This window comes from Microcebus murinus, chromosome 4 (assembly GCF_040939455.1).
Source record: "Microcebus murinus isolate Inina chromosome 4, M.murinus_Inina_mat1.0, whole genome shotgun sequence".
Lineage (NCBI taxonomy): Eukaryota > Metazoa > Chordata > Mammalia > Primates > Cheirogaleidae > Microcebus > Microcebus murinus.
The window spans coordinates 1,634,833-1,647,387 of NC_134107.1; the positions used below are offsets into that span (position 1 = coordinate 1,634,833).

Consider the following 12,555-nt stretch of genomic DNA (forward strand, 5'->3'; position numbering starts at 1 on the left):
ACAACTGAACTCGTCTTCTGCTCAGACTGGTTTGTCTTGAGTTACCTTCTGAGTGAACCTAACACCTTTCTTACGTCTCTCACATCCTGGTTCTTAAGGAGGTTCTAAGTTGCTCTTGAATCTTGCTCTTTCATTTCCACTGCCTCAGTCAGAGCATCACGTTTGCCTGCTGGCCATTTCCTCTTACCCAGATTCCACTCTGCAGTGGATATTAGCTGTTACATAAGTACACTTATCTAATATCCGTCTGTGGTGTCTTGGCTGGATAAGAGTCCAAAAACCTTTCCCTTAGCACACATCTCTAGCGGTCTGGTCCTGACCTCACCTGTGTTCCACCCACGCTTCATGGGATTGGGAACACCCAAGAGCTGGGACAGGTCAACTTAACATTCAGCACTTCTTAAGTGCTGAGCCACAAGGATGACTAAAACAGCACCCTGAGATGTGATTACAACCCAAGGGGATGGAGAGGAGGGAGAAGACAGACACAGGAAGGAGTAACTTCAATCTAGTAATAGTAGGGCATTTAGAGGAGGGAGTTACATTTATTTATTGACACTCCCTGCCCTACCATCTAAACAAGCTAACAGTGTCAGCTAAACATGTTGAATTGATACGAAGGGAATGTTTTAATCATACTGGATAACAGAAAATTGTTTGCAGACTGTATTAATGTTTTATTGATTGATTAGTTGTATTTTAATGTGGCAGGGTCTTGCTCTGTCACTGAGGCTGGAGTGCAGTGGCATGGTCATAGTTTGCTGCAGCCTTGAACTCCTGGGCTCAGATGATCCTCCCACCTCAGCCTCCTGCGTAGCTGGGACTACAAGTGTGTGCCACCATACCCAGCTTTTTTTAAAAAGATTTTTAGAGACAGGTCTCCCTATTTTGCCCAGGCTGGTCTCTAATTCCGGGCCTTAAGGGATCCTCCCACCTCAGCCACCTGAGTAGGGACAGGCCACTGTGCCTGGCTGCATTAACATTTTAAAGGACTTCTTTTGTCTTTCTGGTTCCCTAACTCCCCGCCCCCGGCATAAAATCTTGGGACAAACTATGAAAGCAATCCAGGTAGTGAAACTGCGATGGTCTTTTGACACTGTTCTCAGTTCCCTGTCATCCGGTCAGCTAAGTTTTAAGATTACTTTCTGCAGATCACTTCTCCTGTCTTACTCGATGGCAGTCACTATCCTGGATTGAAACATTTCCCGAACTTGCCTTCCCATCTGTAGTCTACTCCTACTCGGGTCCTTCCTGAAAATGAATGCCAAGTGGATTTTCCTAATGCATTGCTTTGAATTCGTTTACTCCAGTCTCGGGTGGCTCTCCACTCCTGACCAAATGAAGTTCAGGCTCTCATCAGCGTGGAACCAGCCTGCTTTCCAGCTTCCCGACTTCGGCTTTGCGTTACGGTATGTGCAGCACACAGAAAGCCTCGCACACCCAGGCAGGCCTTGCACTTTCCTAACTCGGGCAACAGAGATCACCTGGCCTGCACCTCTCTCATCTGTTAAAATCCTACTCAGTCTCACAGCCTGGCTCAGGCAGGATTGGAGATAACAAAGGACCGGGGCTTTTGAGTTGCTGAGGTCAAGTGCTCTCATGTGCAACATGGAGATCATGATCCTTATATATTGTAGACTCGCGGTGCGAAGCAAATAAGTAACACTTGCTAAGTTCTTGGCACGGTTATCTTCCCTTTCCATCCCGTTAACATTTGCTGAACCAAAATGCTCTGAATGTCCCCATGCATTCTAAAAGTCACACAAATTGTAGTTTATGTAAAAATTTATTTGACCAAAATGTAGAAAAAGTGATACTATTACATATGATACAGTTGCAAGAATCTAAAAGAGGAGTGTGAATTTCATTCAGTTGCACAATCTGCTAGTGTATCTCCCGGGTAGTGTGATGCTTAATAAATAGGAGTGAGGGGGCAGGGGACTCAGATAAGCTAGAAGCAGGGTGACTTTTTGGTCAGACTTGTAAACTTGATTGGGCCCCCACACTTGGGGAATGTGGAATGTTTCAGCTCTGAGATGTTAACTGAGAAAACAAATACAACGAAGCCAGCATGTGCAGCCCTGTCTACAAAATACTCCATCATCCAGTTTAATCAGGAGTTTCTTGGTCTTTTATTAACTTGGTCCTGAAGAAGGAATTAAAGTCCTAGACGAGTAGTTCTTCAATTCGCCATTCCGCAAAGTATGGGAATGAAGTTGGGCCCATTTTTAAAAAAAATCTCTGCTCTGCTGCCAGAGAAGCCCCTTCTGCTAATAGAAAAAAAAAAAAGTCTTTTGCTCAGTTTATCACTAGCAGGTCAGTCTTTTTGATATAGCTGACCCGAACAGGACCGAACGCCACCATATTCCCGCTGAGTGGACGGCATTCTATCCCAGCAGAAAAACACGGGTCACTATTGGACTAAGACACTTGGTCCTCAGAGAACCACGTTAGAATGGAGGGATGCGGAGGAGAACGTGACATCGAGGACCTAGCCAGAAAATATCTGGGTAATTACTGCAGCCGTTTCCCAAGCATGGCATTCTTGTACTTAACTGCTCAGGAGGATGTTTGTTCTGCAAGTGGGGTGTGGAGAGGGGCCCGCATGACCAGGCTAATCTACCTGTGGCTTATGGCTCCCCACAAGAGCACCCCCCCCCCCCGCCGCCTTTTATTTGCTCTGGATGGAAAATCCCCACCCGTGGGTCAGTCCCTAGTCTCCCGTAGTTTGATCAGCGGTGACCCAGAGGGTTCTGTTCCTCAGCGTTCTGAACTGGTCCAGGACTAGCTACTGGAGTTAGTCTGTGTTTGGGAAACTGTGGGGTTGTCTATTCTCCCAGGAACCAAACGCCCTTGGTCTTGAGAGAGGATGCTCAATATGAAATACCCTGCCTACCTTAGGAATAAATGCAACTTAAGGAAAGAAAAGAAGAAAAAAAAAAAGATCTGAAAAAGCTGGTGCCATTTGAGAAAAAGGAAGGAATTGGATTTAACTGGTGCTCAAAGCTTCTCTGATACAAAATATTTGGTCATAATTTGCTTGACATTTCCAGCAAAGCGAAGACTGGATAACAAAAGAAACTTCTTACGAGAGAAGAGAAAGACGTGGGGCTCTGGAGCTGTGTTGGGACAAGACTCTTCCGTCCGGTTATATACAGTTAAGTTCGTTTAGTGTCTGATCCAGTGTCTGGTGTAAGCCCACGTTCTCTTCTTTGGCCTGGGCGAGTTTTTCTGTTGAGGATTAAGAGTGGGAGGAAAATAAATTAATAAGCATCTTTGTTAAAGTAAAAATAAAAAAAAGGTTTCCAAACCTCAAGCTGCCAGAGTGAAAGTCACAGCAGAGAAAATACTTTGTATTTTTTTTTTTCTCCCTGAGATAGAGTCTCACTTTGTTGCCAGGGCTAGAGTGCCGTGGCATCAGCTTAGCTCACAGCAACCTAATTTTTTTCTATATATTTTTACTTGGCCAATTAATTTCTTTCTATTTTTAGTAGAGATGGGGTCTCACTCTTGTTCAGGCTGGTCTCGAACTCCTGACCTCAAGCAAATCCGCCCGCCTCGGCCTCCCAGAGTGCTGGGATGACAGGCATGAGCCACTGCGCCCAGCCAATACTTTGTATTTTAATTATAGCAGAACACCATGGAGCAATAAGGACCAAGCACCAAATTTGGGAGTCAGGGTTGTAAGACAAAATACAGGATGCCCAGTTAAAGTGAATTTTAGATAGACCACAAATAATATTTTAGTATAAGTATATCCCAAAGGTTGCATGAGATACGCTTATGCCAAAAAGTTTATTCATCGCCTATCTGAAATTCAAATTTCACTTGGTGTCCTGTATTTTCATTTGCTAAATCTGACAACCCTAGAGTCAGAATACCTGAATTTATTTATTTATTTATTTTTGAGACAGAGTCTCGCTTTGTTGCCCAGGCTAGAGTGAGTGCCGTGGCGTTAGCCTCGCTCACAGCAACCTCCAACTCCTGGGCTCAAGCGATCCTCCTGCCTCAGCCTCCCGAGTAGCTGGGACTACAGGCATGTGCCACCATGCTCGGCTAATTTTTTTTATATATATTAGTTGGCCAATTAATTTCTTAATGTTTATAGTAGAGACGGGGTCTCGATCTTGCTCAGGCTGGTTTCGAACTCCTGACCTCGAGCGATCCGCCCGCCTCGGCCTCCCAGAGTGCTGGGATTACAGGCGTGAGCCACCGCGCCCGGCCAGAACACCCGATTTTAAATCCCAGTTGTTCCACTGAAGTGAGCCGTTTAACCTTTCTAGGACTCAGTTTTGCCATCTGTCAAATGGGTGCCGTGGGGGGTTATTATGAGGAACAAATGAGAAATGTTTCAGAACCTATGACTTGCTACACACACGTAAGATTTCAGTTCCGGACACGGGTGACTTGGTGCCTTATCCCCCCGACCCCCAGTTTATTAGACCCTGAGCCTTTGGCAGGAAAATGCAATCCTATAACGCATCTGTCCCTTGGAGCTTCTGGGAGTGGTTTGTTTAAATTCCAGGCATATCGGTGTTTCCGTGTCTGTGTATCCACACGATGAGGTCAAACCCCAGGTAAACGCAACGTGACTGAGATCTACGCCAGACCGCAGGCACGCTACGAAGCGATCGAGCAGATGAGACGACAAAGAAAAAGAAGAAGACGCCATGGAGAGCTATGCGTGACAGCAGGAGGCAGGACCGGTCTGCAGCGAGTGGCAGCCGATAAGGGGTACGGCCCAAACTCGTTAAAATACCGGAGGAAAGCAGCATGCCTCATAAAACGTGATACCATCAGCCTGGGAATTTTCAGGAAGAGGAAAAAAAAATGACTGCAGAAGACGGCAGCTTTTCTGCTAGGACGACTGGACCTTTCATTTCACAAGGCACTTAAAAAAAAAAAAAAATCGAGTGACTGTGACCTGGATCCGTCCAGAACCAGAATAGCGACCTGGGCCCGTGCAGTCTGGGTGGATAAATGTGAACTGAATACTGAACGCTCGAGCCGACTTCCCCATCACCTCATTTAAGCCTCACGGAAACCGAGGCGGCCCCTCTGTTTTGCAGGAGAGCTGAGCAGCCCGTGCAGGGTTGCGCAGCTAGCGCGGAGTTAGGACTCATACCCTGGTCTCTTGACTATGCGTCCTGACCTCACTGTACCTTGTCACCTGGATTTTCTTGTCATCTATTTTGTTGTTAGGTCCGAGATAAAATTACTTTCCCTTGGATATACAGGACCTGCACGCCAGGGAGTGAGAAATCTTGGGGACCGTCTTAGAATTCCGCCTACCACGATTTCCTTACTGCATGGAATGAATGGAAGACACATTGGCCTGGACGTCAGAAAAACTGAAATCTCGTTGCTAGCCAGATGTTTGACTTTTGGAAAACCCCTCGACTTCTCTGAACAACTTTTTCTTCCCCATCCGTACAGTATGATAATCGAGCCTCATGTTTCGGTATTAAAGATCAGTCTGCATTTTGATGTATTATAGTTAGGAGAGTATGTTACTTTATGCATCTTCAACAAAATGAATCTTTAAAAAAAATTACTTTCCCGGCCGGGCGCGGTGGCTCACGCCTGTAATCCTAGCACTCTGGGAGGCTGAGGCGGGCAGATTGCTCGAGGTCAGGAGTTCGAAACCAGCCTGAGCAAGAGCGAGACCCCGTCTCTACTATAAATAGAAAGAAATTAATTGGCTAACTAATATATATATAAAATTAGCCGGGCGTGGTGGCGCATGCCTGTAGTCCCAGCTACTCGGGAGGCTGAGGCAGGAGGATCGCTTGAGCCCAGGAGTCTGAGGTTGCTGTGAGCTAGGCTGATGCCACGGCACTCACTCTAGCCTGGGCAACAAGCGAGACTCTGTCTCAAAAAAAAAAAAAAAAAAAAATTACTTTCCCTTAAAAGGTGTTCGTTGTCTTTGAGGTTGGTCATGAGGCTCACAGACTATCAACAGGTAGAAGCAGAACTCCAAGGCATTAATCCCCGAAACTCCACTTAGGTGCTTAGTTAGGTAGAATGACAGGACAGGCAGGCTGCACAATCATTTCAAAGGGTGGAGGCTGCTAATGTCCGGAAAAAGTCCCGGGAACAGATACAGAGAGAAAGCAAACGAAAAATAGCTCCCTACGCTGTCTGTAACCTTTCCAAGGGCGTACGTAGGGCAATGTGTGAAGGGCGTGGTTTTTATAAAAGCTCAGGATGGGTGGCCCTTAGGGACAGGGAGAGAGGCTGGGCTGGAAAAGGCGCAGGTAGTTTAGGGGACATGCATTTTGGAGGAAGGAATATCAGTAACAACCGAGACAGAGCTTCCCACCCGAATAAAAAAAAGGATAGCACGGGGAATAACGAGCCGTAGTGCCCCAAAACTGGTGCTCTGGTTGGGGATTTCTGTGCGGGTCCCACCCAGGTACAAGGGGCGGTTCGGAAGCCGCGGCTTAGAGATCCATAGGTCAGTGTTCCCGGGATGATGTGAGGTGGCAGTGGGATGCAGGGGAGAACTGGATAGACTGTTTCAAATCTGGATTTTCTTGGACAAATCTGTGTCTTTGATCACTGAAAGTATGACCTTTGAATACCCACAGGCCAACCCTGCGAGCTGCTGGGAAACTAACAGCAGGGCTCCTGGTTGCAGTTAACGCGGCATGAAGGAGGTGATGTCGGCATCTCGGGCAACTTTGGAACTCAGGAAAGAGTCACCCCACTTCTTTTGTTTGACATCCCAGCAGTTTCTACTCCCTGTCGGTGGGATGTTCTGGGATTCCTTGTACAGCCAGTGTCCTCAGGGCTGGGTGTGCAGGTGAACTCGCTCCCAGGACGGGGAGCTGGGTGAATGTCCCATGAGCAACGAGGACGTGGGAAACCTCCCCGGTCACCCTTCCGAGAGCGTAACACAGAGAACAAACGAGAAAAGGAAGGAGGAGGACACCAAAATGCCACTGCCGCTGTTTGAATTCGTAGCTCGAGCCCCATTCCAGGGCAGCCTCATTTTTTTGGTAGACACAGGCTTGCTGGTCTCTCTGCAAGTTCTGCTGACTCTTTTTTTTTTTTTTTTTTTGAGACAGAGTCTCACTCTGTTGCTCTGGCTAGAGTGACGTGGCATCAGCCTCGCTCACAGCAACCTCCAACTCCTGGGCTCAAGCGATCCTCCTGCCTCAGCCTCCCGAGTAGCTGGGACTACAGGCATGCGCCACCATGCCCGGCTAAATTTTTCTATATAAATATTAGTTGGCCAATTAATTTCTTTCTATTTATAGTAGAGACGGGGTCTCGCTCTTGCTCAGGCTGGTTTCGAACTCCTGACCTCGAGCCATCCTCCCGCCTCGGCCTCCTAGAGTGCTAGGATGACAGGCGTGAGCCTCCATGCCAGGCGTCGGCCTCCATGCCAGGCCTCTGCAGACTCTTAAGCAGCCTAAGAGGTCGGTAGGGACGAGCCTCCATTCAAACACTCTCTATTTAAGGACAGACTCCCTTGGCAGGCGAGGCCGCGAGCCAACGCCCATTCGATTGGAGCGCCCACGCCAAGCCAGCTTTTGTTTTTGCCTCTTCAGAAAAGAGTCCCATAGGCACGACTTTTCTTTTCTGTACCGAGCACTTCCTCTGTGAGCGAGGGGAGGCCCAGGGGAGGCCGAAGGGAGGCCGGGGGGAGGCCGGCCAGCCTGGGCGGAGGGCACAAGCTACGACTCAAAGGCGGCAGGTGGAGGAAATGAACAGGAGAGGAGAGCATGCAGGTGGGGACTGCCCGTCTCCATTGCAGTCACAGAGTCACGTCAGAAGAAGGCTAGGAAGGTCACACCGGGAGGCAGGCCCCCCACCCGGGCCTCCTAGAAGCCCCCGGGCCGCAGTGAGGAGGTGGACGCCACTACTGCTGGGGACAGGTGGCAGCCCGGCCGCCCCTCAGAGAGAGGTCATGTCGTTGAGGGCATGGTCCGGCTCCTCGCTGATGGCTCTGTGCCTGAGCTTCTGGCGTGTACAGGGCCACGTGTACAGGGCGGAGGTCCCCGGGGAGAGAGAGTTCGGAAGAAGAGAGGTACGGGGGACAGAACGCGAGGGTCAGGATGGAGCGTGGTCATGCATGAGCAACCAAAGGAAACAAACAAACAAACAAAAAGGTGAGGAAACAAAGCATGCACCGGGAGAAAGTCGTGCCCTGCGTCAAACAAATGGAAAAAAAAGAAAGAAAGCCAAGAGATCTACAGAGAGATTTCTAAGCGGCCTGCGATTCTGCAGGGGACTGGCCACGATGAACCTCGAGAAGAGTGGAGACCTCTGGAAAAGGACAGAGCTGTCCCCAGCCAGCCCCCACCCCACCCCCAATCAGAAAATCATTCCTGATTCCCAGTGATGTCACCCAGTGCAAAGGTCACGCTTCGGAATGGGGCATTTTGTCCTTATATGGAAACCTCACTCCCAAACCAAACGCTGGGACTCCCGGGCTGAAGAGTGAGTGTTTGCGCCCTTCGGGGGGCGGGGCCGGGCGGGCAAGTTTGGGAGATTTCATTCCAGATCGGGAATTTCCGGGGCTGAATCACCAAGAACCATGGGACAGAAGTTTTAAACGGGACCTCTCCAAGGAATTCGGGGGTTATGTGGGCACCAGGCTTGGGGGGGGCCACAGTCTTTATTCTTTGTGTTTCTGTTTTCTCATCTTGTGTGGATAAGCTTTGAGCTCGCTGGGCAGAAAGCTTCTGCAAAAATGTAAGGCATTCAAAAAAAAAAAAATGCAAGGCATCTCTCAGAAACCAGCAAACCAAAGGAAATTCTAAAGAGGTTTTTTCATTTTTTTTTTTTTTTTTAAACAGAGTCTCACTCTGTTGCCCAGGCTAGAGTGAGTGCCGTGGCGTCAGCCTCGCTCACAGCAACCTCAATCTCCTGGGCTCAAGCGATCCTCCTGCCTCAGCCTCCCAAGTAGCTGGGACTACAGGCATGTGCCACCACGCCCGGCTAATTTTTTCTATGTATGTTTTTAGTTGGCCAATTAATTTCTTTCTATGTATAGTAGGGACGGGGTCTCACTCTTGCTCAGGCTGGTCTCTAACTCCTGACCTTGAGTGATCCTCCCGCCTCGGCCTCCCAGAGAGCTGGGATGACAGGCGTGAGCCACCGCGCCCGGCCTTGTTTTTTTTCTTTTTTCTTTAAGCAGAGAGAGCCGCGTTGTAATGGAGGCTCCGCACACCCGCACGTGCGGCTAGTGTAGGCGGAGAGCTCGTGCTCCCTGGAAATGGGAACTCAAGTCTGAACCTGGTTTGCACCATCCCACCCCAGGACTCCAGATGTGACCTCGCCACTCCCCACTCCGCTTCCCCGAGGCGAACAAACCCCGGTGGCTCCTCCCTGCGGACATGCCCCCCCCAGCTGTTGCCTGCGGACATGTCACCCAGGGAGGGGACAACGCGATTCCCTACCTTCCAGGTCATCGATTGTCTTTTCCAGTTTCGAGACCGTCCTCTCGGCAAACTCCGCACGGGTCTCAGCCTGGACAGGAGGAAGGGAGTCAGCGCCGCCGCCGAGTCTCCCGCCGGCCCCGGGAGGAACCCGCGCCGGGTAGGGGCGCCCCCACACTCACCTCTTTCAGCTTATCCGAAAGAAGTTTAATTTCTTCCTCGTATTTGTCCTCCTTTTCAGAATACTGGGGGAGAAAACCGAAATATCGCTTTCAGAAAAGGAGGGGAGAGGCCGGGCGCGGCAGCTCACTCATGCCTGTCATCCCGGCACTCTGGGAGGCCGAGGCGGGAGGATGGCTCGAGGTCAGGAGTTCGAAACCGGCCTGAGCGAAAGCGAGATACCCCGTCTCTACTAAAACTAGGAAGAAATTAATTGGCCGACTAAAACTATGCATAGAAAAAATTAGCCAGGGCATGGTGGCGCATGCCTGTAGTCCCAGCTACTCGGGAGGCTGAGGCAGGAGGATCGCCTGAGCCCGGGAGTCTGAGGTTGCTGTGAGTGAGGCTGATGCCACGGCACTCTAGCAGGGACAACAGAGTGAGACTCTTGTCTCAAAAATAAAAAAAAATAAAGAAAGAAAGAAGAGGAGGGGATGGGGAAAAAAAAAAAAAGCACAAAAGAAGGCAGGTCCTCTGTTCCGTGGACAAAGCGTGTGCACGAAGCGCTGTGCACGTGCCCGAGAGAGGCAGGCCCTCGCCGGCACAATCTCTTGTGCAAGGCGGAGACTCCACCGCCGGGCCCTCCACCGTGGCATCGACATGAAGGCCTGAGCCGGTGGTTTGAGAGAGAAAGACGACAGAGCGTGAGAAGACCCCAGGAAACACAAGCCCCACCTAAGGCCCCACCCAGCGCTTGGCCCCGTGTTCCCGGACCCCGTTCCCCCGCCACCCCTGCACGTGTTCCGCAGAGCCCTGCCCCAGCCCCGGTCGCGGACGTGGCCCGTCCCTCAGCACGGAGCACCCCTCCCCAGGACCACCCCTGGGAAATGACCTCTGTCTTTCAGAGCTCAACCCAGCGTCACAGTAACTGACACCTACCAGCCGCGCCAGGGGCCGGACCCGGCGCCGCGGCCAGATGCTCTCAAGCCCGTTCGGCAGACGGGCAACGAGTCACAGAAAGGTTGTTTGTCTGGGGGCACCTGGCTGTTAAGTGGCAAAGCCCTGACTTGGGGCCTGACCCTGGAATCTGTGATCCCAGCCACCACCGGTCACCTCCACTCCTCGGCAACCCCTTCCCAGCGTGCAGAGGTCCCTCTGTTGTGTTCTCAGAGAAATCTGTCACCCGGTCAACCCTCTTCCACTAGACTGGACTCCGACCTCTTTAAGAGCAAAAGCCGAGGCCGGGCGCGGTGGCTCATGCCTGTCACCCTAGCACTCTGGGAGGCCGAGGCGGGTGGATCGCTCGAGGTCAGGAGTTCGAAACCAGCCTGAGCAAGAGCGAGACCCCATCTCTACTAAAAATAGAAAGAAATTAATTGGACAACTAAAAAAATATATAGAAAAACTTAGCCGGGCATGGTGGCGCATGCCTGTAGTCCCAGCTACTCGGGAGGCTGAGGCAGGAGGATCGCTTGCGCCCAGGAGTCTGAGGTTGCTGTGAGCGAGGCTGACGCCACGGCACTCACTCTAGCCTGGGCAACAGAGCGAGACTCTGTCTCAAATAAATACATAAATAAATAAACAAACAAAGAGCAAAAGCTGGACTATTTACAATAAATTGGGGACTACTTTAAAATACCTACTGTTGGAACATTCCTAACAGAAAGAAATGACAAACGCTGGAGGTGACGGACACGCCAGCTACCCTGACGTCACGCACATACACTGCACGCCTGCACCACACCACCACAGGCGCCCTATAAACGCACGCCCCCACTGCGTGCCCGTAATAATTAAAAATCTAAAGCTAAGAAGGAAAAAAGAGCAGCGGCCGTCTTATCGCCGTGGCGCCCATCCTCCTGGCCCGGGGCGGCGTCTGGGCCACCCACGGGGGCTGCACGGAAGGCCCTCCTGTCCCAGTGTCCCACAGACGCCGTCACCACGCCAGCAGCAGGGACGCAGCTCTGGGCAAGACAGATAGGGTCCCTCGTCCTTCAAAACTTGCAATCTGGCAAGAACGGCACGCGATTAATTGGGTGTTTATGAGAAACGCGGCGAGCCACACCGGCAGGAAAAGCGGCAGGTGGGGCTCCGCGGCAGAGAAACGCCCAGCGGAGACCAGAGGCCAGGGAGGGGGCGATGGGTCAGCAGAGGCCGAAGGACAGACGGAGGCTCCCCAAGCAAAGGGAGGAAGGAAGGTCGAGCCAGGCTTAGTGCACAGTGATGTCAAAGAACCGTAGGCGGGCCGGGCGCGGCGGCTCACGCCTGTCATCCCAGCTCTCTGGGAGGCCGAGGCGGGAGGATCGCTCGAGGTCAGGAGTTCGAAACCAGCCTGAGCAAGAGCGAGACCCCGTCTCTACTATAAACAGAAAGAACTTAATTGGCCAACTAATATATATAGAAAAAATTAGCCGGGCGTGGTGGCGCATGCCTGTAGTCCCAGCTACTTGGGAGGCTGAGGCAGGAGGATTGCCTGAGCCCAGGAGTTTGAGGTTGCTGTGAGCGAGGCTGACGCCACAGCACTCACTCTAGCCCGGGCAGCAAAGTGAGACTTTGTCTCAAAAAAAAAAAAAAAAAAAAAAAAAAAAGACCCCACGGGGGAGGCCCCAGGAGCCCACATGGGGAGTCCGGCTCTTCCCGTGGGGACACACCCTGGCCGCTGGGCACCAAAGCTGCGGCTCACAGAGGCCGGACTCCCGACGTCCCCGCCCGGCTCCCACGAGCCCTAGGGACGGGAAGGAACGAAGCCCGGCCAGCCGCCCTCCCGCGCCAGCCGGCCACCCACCAACCTTCTCGGAGGCAGCCTCCAGCGACTTCAGGTTGTTAGTGACGTTCCTGAGCTCTTCTTCCAGGTCGCCGCATTTTCTGCACAGAGACAAAGGGTTATTTTGTGTGTGTGTGCGTGTGTGTGTATGTGTGTGCGTGTGTCTGACCTTCCAGCACACGAGCCCCCCCCCAAAAGCGTTTTTCAAAATGAGAAACCTATGCTTCCCCCCCGGAGGGTGGG

At 51.4% G+C, this 12,555-nt stretch overlaps 1 protein-coding gene across 2 annotated transcripts in view; it reads right to left on the minus strand.

Annotated features, from left to right (window-relative positions):
* Positions 1–1,767: 1,767 nt before the first annotated feature.
* The window catches only part of TPM4 (tropomyosin 4), a 28,252-nt gene continuing 17,464 nt past the window's right edge, over positions 1,768–12,555 (minus strand). For both annotated transcript variants that reach the window (XM_012758417.3, XM_020284465.2), the window contains 4 exons: positions 12,338–12,413; positions 9,572–9,634; positions 9,411–9,480; positions 1,768–3,231 (listed from right to left, as the gene is read on the minus strand). In XM_012758417.3, coding sequence (XP_012613871.1) covers positions 3,149–3,231; positions 9,411–9,480; positions 9,572–9,634; positions 12,338–12,413 — 292 coding nt within the window. In that variant the 3' untranslated portion in view covers positions 1,768–3,148. The remainder of the gene's footprint in view (positions 3,232–9,410; positions 9,481–9,571; positions 9,635–12,337; positions 12,414–12,555) is intronic.